At 49.9% G+C, this 14777-nt stretch overlaps 1 protein-coding gene across 1 annotated transcript in view; it reads left to right on the plus strand.

Annotated features, from left to right (window-relative positions):
- The window catches only part of WDR90 (WD repeat domain 90), a 37062-nt gene that overhangs the window by 13189 nt on the left and 9096 nt on the right, over positions 1–14777 (plus strand). Inside the window, 15 exon segments of the mRNA XM_030958419.1 lie at positions 1236–1352; positions 2237–2472; positions 4218–4357; positions 4881–5011; positions 6658–6788; positions 7157–7318; positions 7595–7723; positions 8234–8367; positions 8448–8485; positions 8868–8987; positions 9358–9537; positions 10943–11037; positions 11926–12028; positions 12644–12765; positions 13511–13670. Of these exon segments, the coding sequence (XP_030814279.1) occupies positions 1236–1352; positions 2237–2472; positions 4218–4357; positions 4881–5011; positions 6658–6788; positions 7157–7318; positions 7595–7723; positions 8234–8367; positions 8448–8485; positions 8868–8987; positions 9358–9537; positions 10943–11037; positions 11926–12028; positions 12644–12765; positions 13511–13670 (1998 nt within the window).

The following is a 14777-nucleotide window of genomic DNA, read 5'->3' on the forward strand; positions in this document are numbered from 1 at the left end:
GCAAGGAACAGGAGCAGGCAGGGAGAGAGGGGGGACCAACAACCAGTGACCACCTCCACCACCATGGGGGTCAGAAATCTGCTCAAACCAACCAGCTCTTTACCTACTGCTGAAGGATTATTTTGGGGTTGTTTAGATCATTGCTATTTGCCTCTTAAGGACTGCAAATAATCCTCCTTAGTACAGCAAAGTATCGTTTTAAGAAAGATTTTAGCATTTTAAATGCTGATTGCACTTTCAGAGAAACACTGCTTTTAGAAACATGAGACAAGGTCTTCATTTGCTGATGGCAGGCTTAATGGAGAGATGGAAAAAGAACTAAGATTAAGGAAAAAGATGAATTTGGGGATTTTTTCATTATTCAGCTGCTGCAGAGCGTTCGGGGAATCTTTGTTGCTCTACATTAAGTAGACCAACTTTCAGCTCTTCCATTAACTTGAGCAGCAGGAAGAATTCACTTTCAAGTGTGATTGCTCTGATATCTTAAAACTTAGTGCATAGTTTGCTTTGGCAAATTGAGCTAATTAATCTCTAATGTGGCCTTTGAGAGGTGTGCAACTGCAGTTCTCACTTCACGGGCAAGAAAGGGCCCAAGAGGAGATGAAACAAAGTCCTTGGTGCCTCTTGGTCTCAGTGCTGGCTCTGACTTATGGCCTTTATACCTGGATTTAGGTTGGATATTGGGGAAAATTTCTTGACTGACAGTGTGGTAAAGCATTGGAACAAGCTGCCCATTCTGTCCCTGGAAATGTTCAAAAAGCCTGTGGTGGCACCTGAGTGTGGCACCTGGGGACATGGGCTGGTGGGGGGATAGTGGTTGGGCTCAGTGATGTTTTCCAATGTTAATGATTCTATGAATCAAAAAGTCCCAGTCTGTGGATCTCCCCTTCTGCAGAGAGGCTTTGGGACAGGGCAGTGAAAGGGGTTTGTACCTCAGGCAGTTAATCTGGGATATCCTTTCCTACAGGATCCTGTTTGAGGCAAAAATATGGCAGAGATAGGCATCTTCTGTGCCTGGCAAGAGTTTCACACTGGTAAAGAGGAGTTTGGAGCCCTGAGAAGGGCTGGCTGAGACCCCTCAGCCTGTTCTGCCTGTCGCTGTGGGGTTCCTGCATCCTCCTCAGGCTCCAGCTGGGTGTGGGTGGGCTACCAGCCTCAGCTCTTGGATGGGCCCCTCTCAGGTTGAGTTTTCTTGTTTCACCAGTATAAGGAACTGTTGTTTTTTGGGTTTCCAGGCCCTGGGATTGCTATAAACAGTATCAGCATGTCCTTGAGCTTCTGTGCCACGGGATCAGAGGATGGCTACGTGAGGCTGTGGCTACTGGACTTCTCAGCTGCTGTCCTAGAGGCAGGTGAGTAGAGGTGGGAGTGGAGCTTCTGAGCTCCACATGTCCTGCTGCAGATCCAGAGCTCCACTGCCACAGCTCCCACAGCAATCCTCGTGAGTCAGGGCTGTGTGACGTGTGCTGCCTCCAGGGCTCACTGCCTTGCAAGTCTTCAGTGGCAATTATTCATGTTTATTCTTGTAACTCACAGGAGAAAGGCAGGATCTCCTGGGAGAAAGCAAACTTTCCATCATGATTTCTGTCCCCTTCTAGCCACGACTCATCTGTCCATGAAAAATTAGGGGAGAAGTTGAGCAGTCCTTGATTGTTTTTGAAACAATCACCATTACAGCAGAGCCCAGGGATGTTAGGAAGGGCAGAAGTAATCTCTCTAATCTGTCACAGCTCACACCTGCAAGCATTCAGTCTTTGGGTCGTGGGCATTGCTTTCCTAAATGTGGGTCTGTGTCACAGACATGTTTTATGAAAAATCCTTTCCTTAGGATTTTTTCTCCTGAGAAGCTGAGACGCCTCAGGAACAAAATGTAAACAATGGTTATCTGCTGCTGTGGAATGCAACAGGTGCATCTGTGATTGGTCTCATGTGGGTGTTTCTAATTAATGGCCAATCACAGTCCAGCTGTCCAGACTGTCTCAGTCAGTCACAAGCCTTTGTTATCATTCCTTTTCTATTCTTAGCTAACCTTCTGATGAAATCCTTTCTTCTATTCTTTTAGTATAGTTTTAATATAATATCTATCATAAAATAATTAATCAGCCTTCTGAAACATGGAGTCAGATCCTGGTCTCTTCCCTCATCCTCAGACCCCTGTGAACACTGCCACAGTCTGTAGCTGTGTTCCAGCTGCTCCTTTCCCAGAGGATTTGTTGACTCCTGTGTCTTTCCCCAGAGCATGAGGCTTCAGTGAGTTCTGTCTGCATCAGCCCAGATGGCCACAAAGTGCTGTCCACAACAGCTGCTGGGAGCCTGGGCTACCTGGATGTGCAGGCCCGGGACTACAGCACGCTGATGCGCTCCCACGGGGGCTCCGTGCTGGGCTTCTCCCTGCAGGACAAGGGGGAGCAGATGGCAACAGTGTCCCAGGACAGCACCATCCGAGTGTGGGACCTCGCCTCCAGGCAGCAGGTGGGTGACACAAGCAGCAGGTTGTTAGGAAGGATGGAAGTTTGACAAGAAAGTCTCACAGATATGTGTATGCTTAGCAGAAAGATTTTTAAATGTAGAGTCTGATGAAGGAATGGAGATGGAAGCAAGTTTTGATATAGAAGAAAAGAATTAGTGGATAACCAAGGAGGCAAAGGGTGTGTTAGAAAGGGTTTTATGACTCAGAGCAAAGGATAAACTTACTTCAAACAAGAAGATGTTTTTACCAAGCAGAAAGATAGCACAGGCAAACAAGTCAGCAAAGTTGCAAGTAGAAAAAAGGTCTCCGAATTTTCCACTGCAGGAAAACTGAAAAACAACTTCTAGCTTAAACTGTAATGTACTGACTTTTAGTGATTGGAGAATAGTAACATGAATATGGTAATTACAGTAGTTAGGATAGGCTAGAGATAAAACTTAAGGTATAGATTGGTTGTACTGTATTAAGATGCTCAGCAAAGAAAAGTCTATAATGCATTGTAACCAAAAGAAAAGTATATAATGCATTGTAACCAAAAGAAAAGTATATAATGCATTGTAACCAAAAGAAAAGTATATAATGCATTGTAACCAAAAGAAAAGTATATAATGCATTGTAACCAAAAGAAAAGTAAATAATGCACTGTAACCAAAAGGAAAGTAAATAATGCACTGTAACCAAAAGAAAAGTAAATAATGCACTGTAACCAAAAGAAAAGTATATAATGCACTGTAACCAAAAGAAAAGTATATAATGCACTGTAACCAAAAGAAAAGTATATAATGCACTGTAACCAAAAGAAAAGTAAATAATGCAATGTAACCAAAACCAAAGGGTCTCCAGGCCTGCCTGCAGCTGGACCTGACAGCTGTAGGCACAGGCTCTGTCACCCAATGACCCTGGACTGCTGTAACCTCTTGGATGGCATAAACTGCGTTTTAGAGAGCCACCTGGAGTCCTGCATCTCTCATTTAGGCTCTTGCAGGAGGTAGTGTCTCAGGGTTATTAAGAGTCTCCCTGATCTCTGTTTGGTCCAATTATCAAAGCCCCACAGTTCAGAAGCCCTCCCTGAAGCGTGAGGGTTACCGTGGGCAAGAGACCCTTTGGAAGTACAGAGTTCTGAGGTTGTGGAATTCACATTCTCTGAACCTGAGAGAAGCAGAAAAAAGAATGATCAGAACAATTCTTATCTCATTCACTGCTCCTGTGTTGTGCCAAAGTAAAATACAGTATAGAATTGTTCACCCACAGTGATGGTGGTTGGTTTCCTTGGCCTATCAGGGCCAAGTGTGTGTGCAGACTTGTCGGTCAGCAGACAGTCACAAAATTCTAAGCACTTGAGTTGAGTTAAGTAGTTGTACAAATTCAGTTTAAATGTAATGTAATATAGTGTAATATAATATAAAATAATATAGTATAATAAAGTAATTAATTAACCTTCTAATAAGATAAAGTCCTCCTCATCATGCCTCCCAGACATCAGGCAAAAATATCACTGATATGAGGTATTGTTGGACACAGCTATTTCCCTTTCCTCCATCTTTTGAAGATTGCTTTTTAGCACAAACCATAACATCCAAGGGCTTTATCTGAGTGCCCAAAGACTCAGGACTTCAGTGGGTCTTGGATCCATCCAGGCAGGAGCAGGGACATGCTCATGGTGGAGATGTGAGGCTGATGAGTTGTTGGGTCCAGCTGCAGCTCCAGTCCTCTCCAGCTTCATACCTGTGGTGTCTCTTCCCTGCAGCTGTATGACTTCTCAGCTGCAGAGGAAACTCCCTGTACTGTGGCCTTCCACCCCTTCTGGAAGATGCTGGCCTGTGGCTTCGACAGCGGGGTGGTGAGGATCTTCAACCTGGCTGCCTCTGACCTCCTGCTGGAGCACAAGTGAGTGAAGTGGGAGCTCCACGGGGTCTAACTGGGTGTCCTGGTGATGAGACAGAGCCACAGTGTCACTCATGGAGCTCCACAAGCCTCAGGTCCCAGCTGGGTGGGGTGGGGGCAGATCTGCTGTGCCAAGGCTCCGGGTGGTGAAAGCCCAAGCTGTGAAAGCCATGAGGGCTTTCTTTGTGATTTCCCAGTGAACAGCAGTAGGAAAGAGCTTGTCCTAGAGAGCAGCTGGGCAGGGAGCCCTTGTGAGCCTCAGTGTGGGGTTTGGAGGATGCTCCAAAGGGAGAAGGAGCATGTTCCATCCGGGCTGGAGTCTGCACTCACTGCTCAGTTTTGTGACAAGTCAGAGTGTTGTTTGTCCTGGGCTGCTTCAGGGGTGAGCATGGCAGGGTCCTGCTCTGTTCCTGGTTAATTTATCCTCTTGAGTTCTTCACTGTGTTACAGTCAACATCACCACTGTTCCCTCTGTCTGTGATTCCTTCTTCTCTTCCCTTTTCCCATGTTTTCTGCCCCCTTTCAGGCAGCACCGCACCGCAGTCACCGGCCTGACCATCTCTCCAGATGGCAATTTGATGTTCAGCTCCTGCTTGCAGGGAACTCTGGCTCTGTACAGACTGGTGGCACAGAAAATCCAGGTTCTGAGAGTCCTGGGTAAGACTCTGGGGTTGAGATTGCCTTTCTTCTTTTTCTGTATTGGCACAGACATCCTGACACCAGAGCCAGCCCAAGCTCAGCCTGCTTGGAGTGATATTTCCCAATGAACCTTCTGAGCTTTGGCATTTCCCCCTGCTCTGGGCATTGCTGAGGCACCTCCAGTCCTGGGGGCACTTTTGGGCCCCTCACAAGGCAGACACTGAGGGGCTGGAGCTTGTCCAGAGAGGGGAACAAGCTGGGAAGGGGCTGGAGCACCAGGAGGGGCTGAGGGAGCTGGGAAGGGGCTCAGCCTGAGAAAAGGAGGCTCAGGGGGGACCTTGTGGCTCTGCACAGCTCCTGACAGGAGGGGACAGCTGGGGGGGTCGGGCTCTGCTCCCAGGGAACAGGGACAGGACAAGGGGAAATGTCCTGGCCTCAAATTGTGCCAGGGGAAGTTTAGATTTGATCATGGGAAAATTTCTTCATTGGGAGGATGATCAGGCACTGACACAGCTGCCCAGGGAGCTGTGGAGTCAACCCTGGAAGGATTTAAAAGATGTGGATGTGGCACCTGGGGATATGTTTTAGAGGACTTGATGATCTTAGAGGGCTTTTCCAGCCTCGGTGATTCTGTGATTTCTGTTTTTACCTTCTGTGTGAGCAAACCCCAGTGACTGCCAGCACTTCCCTACCTGTCCTGGTTCAATCCCCCTCATCCTGCTGGTCTGATGATTTCATTAATGTGCTGGGGTCACAGAGATTTATCCATGCCCAAGCCCTGACTCTTTCCATTCTGTACATGTGCAATTTAATTTGTTTGAAGTGGATTGTTGCCCTAATCCTGCCTGCAGCAGAGCTGCTCTGTGCTGGTGAATGGAGCTGGTGGAGAGCTGGAGGCAGGGCAGGGGCAAGGCAGTTTGGAAAAATTAGTGTCACATTTAATGTACGCTTTGGAAATGAATTGTGACAGCACAAGCTTGGGCAGGGAAAGGGAACTCTGATTTTTATACAGTGTAATACTGCTCAAAGAGGAGGAACCTGCCCCAGAGGTGTGCAGGATAAGGAACAGGGATTGGAGGAATCAGGGAGTTTATCCAAAATGACCCAGGTTTGGTGTCAGTGCTGCAGCTGGACCTTCACGTGGTGCCTCTGCTCTGAAACTGTGTTTGCTGCCTGGTCACGTTCCAGGGACAGAACAGTGGAATTATGGTCATGGAATAAATACAGAGAATTGCTGTAATTTCTGTGATTTTCAGACCTCTGGGTCTCTCTGCCCTGTGGACTGACATCAGTGTGGTGGTGTTGAGCACTGACCTCATTCTGCTCTGGGTTCAGACACCCAGGCTGCAGCTGAGATCTCACAGAGCTCCTCATCACAGCCTCTTGTAACATTAAAAAATAAGCCCTAAAATCAATTTTATTCCTTTGACTTTGTTCTGCTCTCCTTGAAAACACTGCATGTTCACTCAGGCAACAAGCTGTGCATCTCAACCTTGTTTTTGAGGTGCTTCACTGCACGTTCTGGGTGTGTAAATAAAATTTGTAGCATCTCCTACAGCACAGGTTGCTTTTTTCCTCAGGCTGCAGGAGAAGCTGCAGCTGCTGCTGAGCAGCACCATCAGAGTGGGCTTTGCTGCTCCTCACTGTCCTGCTGTGTCCCCCAGGCAATGTGGTGGCCCGGGATGCTGGCAGTGGCGTGGACACTCTGGCCCTCAGTGGGGACAGTCGCCTGCTGGCCTTCGTGGGGCCCTCCAAGTACGTGGTGACAGTGATGGAGGCCTGCTCACTCGATGAGGTACCCAGCAGAGTCCCCTCACTCCTGGGGACATGGCTGTCCCCTGGAACCCCACAGGCAGCAGCCAGGGAGGTGGATCAGGGCTGACAGTGAGCTCCCTGTTTTCCCTTCTGTGAGACAGAAATAACAATTCAAGGTTTCTTCTCCTCTGCTTTCATTCTCTGCTAGAAAAGATAATTTGGGAGGTGCTATGGAGGCTGTCAGCTCTCACCTCTCTCTTGACCTGCTCTCCTGGGCATTGTCTGGACCTGCAGCCCCTCATTAAGTGGGAAGGGAAGGGTCCAGCAGGCTCCATAGCTTTGTGTTAGGAGCATGGGAGCAATCCTGAGGCTCCTGCAGTGGTTGTTCAGTGGCTCTTTGTTCCACAGCTGCTGAGGGTGGACATCAGCATCCTGGACCTGCGCAGCACCATCTTGGACTCTGCAGTGAAGGTCTGCTTTGGTCCTGTGCCTCAGGGAGAGCTCCTGGTATCCACTTCTTCCAATAAAATCCTTGTGCTTGATGCAAAAACCGGACGGCTGGTGCGAGAGGTAGGACACTGAAATTCATCCACCAGGTCTCCTCTGGGGGCTGGGCACTTCTTGTCTCTCTGGGAGGTTAAATGAGAGAAAAACTCCTCCTGCAGCTCACAGGCTTCAAAGAAACACAAGTGAGAAGCCTGCAGCTGTCCCAGTGTGCTTGTGCTCAGGGTGAGCCTGAGCCTGTCCTTGTTTTCCACACTGTCACACTACTGTTCTCTTGCTGAAGTGTAAATAAGGATATGAACCAGCTCAGCTAAGGCTGCTGGTGCCATTTCTTGTCCTCAGGTGTCCCCTGTGCACAAGCTGAGCTGTTCCTCCTTGGCACTGAGCAAGGATGGCCAGTACCTGCTCACTGCTGGTGACAAGGTCATCAAAGTGTGGGACTACAAGATGCGCTTCACCATCAACTTCCAGGTACTGCTCACCCAGGGGGGAAGGGGGTGGTGCTGCATTGCTGAATCCCCAGAGAAGAGAGCAGCAAGTGGGCTCTGTATGACCTGGCCCGGTGTCCCCAGTCCCAGTTTGCCCAGCAGAGAAATGCAGTCCCAATCCCACACTGTGCCTGGCAGTGGGCACAGGCTGGGGCTGCCAGAGCACCCCAGTGAGAGGTGCAAAGGACAGAGGTAGGTGACAGCTCTGTGTTAGGGACAGAGAGAGAAAATGGAGAGGGAAATGGTTCACCCAAGGCTTCAGAGGCAGGGTAAGACTTTGGACTCTTTGGCTTTTGCTTCCTTCCCTGAGTAAGTGTGTTGAAGGTTGGCCCCGGGTTGATCAGCCCACAGGTGTGAGAACTGTAGGTGTGATAGATCCTCTTCTGGACCTTCTGCTGAGCCCTGTAGACCCTGGCTGGGCAGGACAGGGAGTGGAGTAACCCCATCCTGACAGGACAGGTGGTGATGGGATTCAAGGCCTGCTCTCTCCCAGGTGTTCATCGGGCACTCAGAGCCCGTGCACCAGGTCGCCTTCACCCCACACCAAGAGCACGTCATCAGCGTTGGGGATGCCATCTTCCTCTGGGATTTCCTAGCTCCACCTCCAGTCAAGTCATCCCCAGGCAGGTAATGGTGCTGGCTGTGCCTGTCTGTATCCCCTGTCCCTGCCCCATCCCTGTGTGACTCCAGTCTCCTCCCCTTCCCAGGGCTCGTTCCCCCATGTCCACTCTGGTGCTGAGCTCAGGTGAGTTTGCCTCTTCCCATGAGTAGTGCTGGCAGCTTTTCCAGAGGGATTTGGGGGTCATGTAATGGGGGCAAACCAGCTAATTAGCCCTGAGGGACAATCTCAAATTAATTGGCAGCACCTCTCAGTCTGCCAAGGTGGGGATGTTCAGAGCAGAGCCACTCTGGGCTTTCTGGTAGATTTTCAGCTTTTGCCTTCTGTCTTTCTCTGCCTCCATCTCCTCTGTCTCCTCTCTCCCTCATTGCCCCTCTCTCTGTCCCTCTCTTTCTTAAAACACAGAGAAGTGGCTTCTATGGAAGCTGGAGAGCTGAGGTGTCACCATCCAGAAGGATGAGAGGAGCATGGGCTGAAGGAAGTGACACCAAGCCCTTTTCTTTCCCAGACAGCAGCTCTGAGAAGCCCAAGGATGGCTCTGAGACCCCTCGGCAGACAGTGCCTCTTCCATTGCTGTCCTCCCCACTGTGCCTGGATATCAGCTCTGTCCACCCAGCAGGGTTTCAAAGTAAGAGGAACTCCTTGCAGGAAAGGGGGAAATTAACCTTCTTTTAGGAAAAACTTGCCTAGTTCAGCAGCATCCTTGGAGCCATCTCTACCTGTGACCCCTTCTGGCAAACCAGTCTGCAATTCCTTGCCCTAAGCTGGGCTTAACTGGGGTTCAGCACCCCTTTATCCTCTGCTCTTCTCCACATACTGAGGTGCTGGCACAGCCCCTCTGACTGTGCTGAACACCTTGTTGGTCATTCCTATAGGAATTGTCTGCTTCGGCTTCCACCCTAACAGCTGAGCTGTTCCACAGAGCAGGGGTCAGGCACACGTGAAGTGGTGCTGAGGGACTTGGGTGGCTCCATCTTCCCACTGATTTCTCTCCCCAGGTATTTCCTCTGAGTCGGACAGGGAGGAGGAAGCAGAACTGCCAGGCAGCAGCAGGAAGGTGGCAAATGAGCACAGAGATGCCTCAGTCATTGTGGTGGAATCAGATGGGAATGAGGAGATTGTTGTGAGGCCCAGAGTGAGGCAGGAGAGCTCGAGGTCTCCTGAAAAACCAGCAAACGGTAAATCCAGGGGTATTGCCAGTTGGTACAGAGCTGCAGGCCTGCATGGCAGCTTGGTCTATCCCCCAAAACCAAAGAAATGTTGTTGTTGTTGTTGTTACTATTACTATTACTATTACTATTACTATTACTATTACTATTACTATTACTATTACTATTATTATTATTATGGGGCAGAGACACCCAGACACGTGCTCTGAGCTGTGAGGTGAAAGGCTGCCATGTGTTCCTTAGGAGTTTTCCCTTGGCCATGACCTTCCAAGGGCACCCAGTATTGAGGGAGGCTCACATTGATCCCTAAAACTGCTCGTTTTTCTGGCTCTTTCCCTGCTGCTGCTTCTGGGCACACCAGAAGCCTGCCTTCAGCCTGGAGCCAGTATCATCTCTGAGTGGCACGTCCCATTAAATCCAGCTGCAATTAAAGCTCCCAATGGCTCTATTAATAGCTGCACAGCCTGGGAGCTGCAGTGGTGTGTGGCAACCTGCCAGGAGCAGGCAGCTGCCAGTGCTCAGCCCCTGCAGGACTTGTTGGAAAGCCTCAGGATAAAACTGCCCCCAGTGCTCCTGTGACAGTGCTGGAGCTGTGGGGCTCGTGGTTTCACAGGGATCCCAGAGCACGAGGTGTTTGCAGTGTGGTGTAGGAAATTTAGGATTCTTGGATAGCTAATTAATATGATTAAGTAGAAGTTGTTTGTTGTTTACATTAAGTACTTATTTATATATTCCAACTCTACTGATTACATATTTTTTATTGGTGTTTTTGTTTGTTTGTGTTTTGTATGTACTTTTAAGAATATGTGATTGGTTATAGTTTAGGTGGTTTACAGTTCTGTGTTATCTCTTTCTTGTGGTCTTAGAATTTGGTTTTTTAACTTCTTTCTTATTTTAGTACAGTTTATGTCTTAATAACTTTGAATTTTAGAGAGCTTTGAGAAAATTCTGGTAAGAACAGTTACAAGTGAAATGGCTGGTGCACACTGTAGTCTAAGTTGTTCAGATACATTGCTACAAGTGGGAAAGGAACTGAGAACTCCAGGGAATGGCTGGAGCTGTGTCAGGAAGGGTCAGGCTGGATATCAGGAAAAGGTTCTTCCCCCAGAGGGTGCTGGGCATTGATTGAACAGGCTCCCCAGGGAATGGGCATGGCTGCCAGAGCTCCAGGAATGTCTGGATGATGCTCTGAGGTGCAGGGTGGGACTGTTGGGGTGTCTGTGCAGGGCCAGGGGTTAGACTCCCGATCCTTGTGGGTCCCTTCCCACTTGGGATATGCCACATGTGACACTGCAGTTTGCTTTTAGCCTCGTGTGTGTTCACACATGCACAGCACCTGAATATAAGCAAGCCACAGCCTGGGTGCTGCTCCCAAGCATTTCCCATAGGTACCATTTTCTCCTTTGTGTGGCAGAGTCCAGGAAGGGAACCAGAGCTCCCAAATGCTGCATCCGCCCAGATTCCTACCGGCATTTCACCCCTCGCTTCAAGGCATCAGTGCTCCCCCAGGTGAGAGTTGTGCTGGTTACCAGGGGAGAACAGGCATTTTGGGGCTGGGGTAGGTGCATTTTTCAAATTGTTTCCATTTTGTTCTCTGTTGGAAAGCAATTTGGGAACTATACCCCTGGGCTGATGCTCAGCACAGAAATCCTAATGTTAATTCCCTGTTTTTCTCTACATGTAACTCTTCCTAGACTAGAAAAAAGTGAGTTGTGCTCAACTCTTTTTGTGTTGCCCAAATCTGCATATATTTTTATTCAAAAGGAGTGGAAATGGCATGTGCTATTGAGAGTGAAAGACGAGTGAGCAATGGAGTGATTCATTGTGCTCCCATATTTGCGAGCAGCTGCATTGGCAGAGCAGGCTGGGGAAGGCAAATCCATGGAGCGTAGTGAGGAGAGACACAGCACAGCTCCTGCTCTGTTAACAAACACAGCAGGGATAAAACAGAAACTTAACTCAGCCCTTCCCTAAGCTCTGCTGCTAGTGCTGAGAGAACAGCTACATCCAGATTTCACCCCCAGCCCTCTCCTCTGTCCCTCCACCTGGCAGCATTTTTCTCCCAGTTCTCTTCCTGTTGAAATATCTGCATCCCAAGTCAGCCAAACCCGTGGAACTCTTTCCCAGCAAGATTAGCAGCTGCTCCTCGGCTGGGCATTTGCTGCCAGCCTGTTTTGTGCCCTGTCTGAAAGCATCTGTGCCTGACTGTGCTGGGGCAGTGTCCCTTTTGTTATAGGATGTTATTTGTCTCTTCCGTTATGGAATTGTGTGAGTGTTGGCATGGATCTGTGTGGGATGTGTTTGAGGACATTCACTTTTTCCTGTGTGGGTGTTGATGCATCTGACCAGACCATTCTTCCAGAGATTATTTTAAGCCAGTGTCTGTTTTTCTTGCAGAGTTTTTTGTCTCCTCCAGCGGGCAGTGAGGTGCTGAAGCTGAAAGCAGTGATCGGCTACAATGGGAATGGCAGAGGGAATATGGTGTGGAACCCAGATACAGGTACACTGGGAATGCTCTGCAGTGCTGGGATGTGTTGCCAGAGAAGCTCTGGCTGCCCCAGGATCCCTGAAGTGCCCAATGCCAGGTTGGACAGGACTTGGAGCAGCCTGGGATAGTGGAAGGTGTCCCTGCCATGGCAGGGGGTGGAACAAGATGAGCTTTAAGGTCCCTTCCAACCCAAACCATGTGTGATTCTATTCTGTGATGCTAGGGGTGTGTACTGAGTGAAGTTATGATCTGACTGTTGGATTGGGATCTTTGCTTGAACACAGAGCTTCTTTGTATTGGTAAAATCCAGTAGCTCTTTGCTGTTGGCAAGCTTTAGTTGGTGGGACAGACTCAGGCTCCAGCTGTTGAGTGGACAGAGCAGGAGGGGAGCTCACAAAGCCCATCCTGCCTCCTTTCTCCAGCTGGAATGGTGGCCAGCAGCTCTGCTTCGCTCAGGTTAGGGAAAGTGAGATTTCACCCCGCTCCCAACCTGCTGCTGCTGAGCTGCATCAAAGACCCAGCTTTTACGTATTAATGAATCATAGAATTTTCCACGTGGGTTGTGGTGGGGGCTGTATGTGCAGCCTTTCCATGAAAACATCCCCTCTCCTCCCCCTCCTCTGCCAGGCTTCTTCGCCTACTCCTGTGGCTGCGTCATCGTGGTTGAAGACCTGCACTCGGGCTCGCAGAGCCACTGGCTGGGCCACGCCGAGGAGATCTCCACTCTCACCCTCAGCCACCACGCCCAGGTGGGAGGGGCTGCTCTGCCCCAGGCCAGGGCTTGTCCCTCTCGCTTTGCAGTCCCACAGCCTAAAATCCCATTTATTGTTCCTCTTTCTGCCTGGAGGCTATGGAGATTGTTTTGGAGTCAGCTCTCTGTTGTGCTGGCTCAGTGTGGGCTGGAGACTGTCCAGAGAAAGGAACAGAGCTGGGGAAGGGGCTGGAGCACAAGTCTGATGAGGAGCAAAGGAGGTTCAGGGAGCACCTTCTGGCTCTGCACAACTCCTGACAGGAGGGAGCAGCTGGCAGGGGTCGGGCTCTGCTCCCTGAACAGGGACAGGAGGAGAGGGAATGGCCTCAAGCTGTGCCAGGGGAGGCTCAGGCTGGACATCAGGAAGAATTTCTCCATGGAAAGGTGGTCAGGCATTGGAAGGGGCTGCCCAGGAGTGGTGAAGTCCCCATCTCTGGAGGTGTCCAAGGAGGAGGTGGATGTGGCACTCCATGCCCTGGGCTGGGTGACAAAGCGGGGATCAATCACAGGTTGGACTTGATGATCTTGGAGATCTTTCCCAACCTCAGTGATTCTATAAAGGCTGTTCTCTTCCTGTGGGTGATGCTGCCTTTCCCTCCTGCCATCAGCTGAATGATTGTTTCTCACTGAATTCTCCATTTGCCAGCCACATCCCTTTAATATGGGATAACTGAAAAAACCGTTAAGGCTAACGAGCATTCTCTAATTACACATTCTCTAATTACTTACACATTGTCTGTTAGGTTCTTGCCTCTGCCTCAGGGCAGAAGGATGGAGACTCCCATTGTCAGATCTGCATCTGGAGCACCCAGGATGGGGCCTGCACAGCAGAGCTGTTCCACCATGAGACACAAGTGCAAGCCATGGCATTCTCCTGGGATGACAGATTCCTTGTCACCATAGGTGAGCACTCCTGTCACAGCAGCTGTGGGTGCAGGGCTGCACCCCAGAGCAGGCAGCTCATGGCAGGAGGGTGCTGTGAGCACCAAACACCTGCCAGATGTGCAGCAGGCTCGTGGGTAGGAAGCTGTTCTGTGGTATCCTCGGAACAGCAGGGAATGCAGCAGTTACAGCTTTCTTCTCCTGACTCACTGGTGCTTCTTAGACCCCCTGCAAATGGTTTGTGGTTACTATTTATAGTGTGCCGAGGGAAAAGCCTTCTTCTGGACTTGTTATTGCTGCCTAGATGGACTTGGACAGAAGTAGCCAGGCTCCCAACTGTGAGCCTCCTGCCAGGCAGCCATGCCAGCACAGGATGGATGCTCAAGCTGTCTGTTTTGTTCAGGCAGGGGACATTTAAAGGACAACATGCAATTAGGAAGCTCTTGTTTTGCATGAGAGGGGACCTGTGGAGCAGGCAATACACTCCTTCCAGGCTGGTGAGGCTGCATTTGGAAAGGAAAGCAGGCTTTGCTGGAGAGAAAGGGAGCTTTGTGCTCTTCAGGGAGCAGTGTGGGAGAGGAGCTCTCCTCCTCCAGCTCTGGTCTGGGCTGCAGGAGGGAAAAGCTGAAAGTCTCCACAGAGCTTGTGGAGCCTGGGGAAGGCAACAGGAGAGCACTGTCCTCCTGAGCTCTCTGGAAGCTTGGGAGTTTTGCCATCACTGAGGCCAATGCCTTCTGCTCCCACCCAGCTGTGGTGGCTTCCATGGAGGTCAGCTCCCACCTCAACTGGGACCTTGGCAAAGGTGACATCCCATTCTTTGTCAAGACAGGGTTAGCCCTGAGTGCCCAGGTCACTGGAGAGTTTGTGTGGGGCATTCCCAAGGTGTGCAGAGACTCCCAAGGATGGGGAAACAGCAGGAAAAATGCTCTGACATTGCTCTGCCTGCTCAGTCCCAGCCCTGGCTGCTCCAGATGACTCCACTGCCAGGACAGCTTTGCTGCAATCTCCAGGGTGAAGTGCTGGGTCAGTTCTGTCTGTCCTTAACTTGGGCAAGCCTCTGTCATTTTGTGCAGCTTGTGCTGAGAGGACGAGGTGTGTCCATGCCTGGAATGGTGTTTGGACAGTTGT

This window comes from Camarhynchus parvulus, chromosome 14 (assembly GCF_901933205.1).
Source record: "Camarhynchus parvulus chromosome 14, STF_HiC, whole genome shotgun sequence".
In the NCBI taxonomy this organism is placed as follows: Eukaryota; Metazoa; Chordata; class Aves; order Passeriformes; family Thraupidae; genus Camarhynchus; species Camarhynchus parvulus.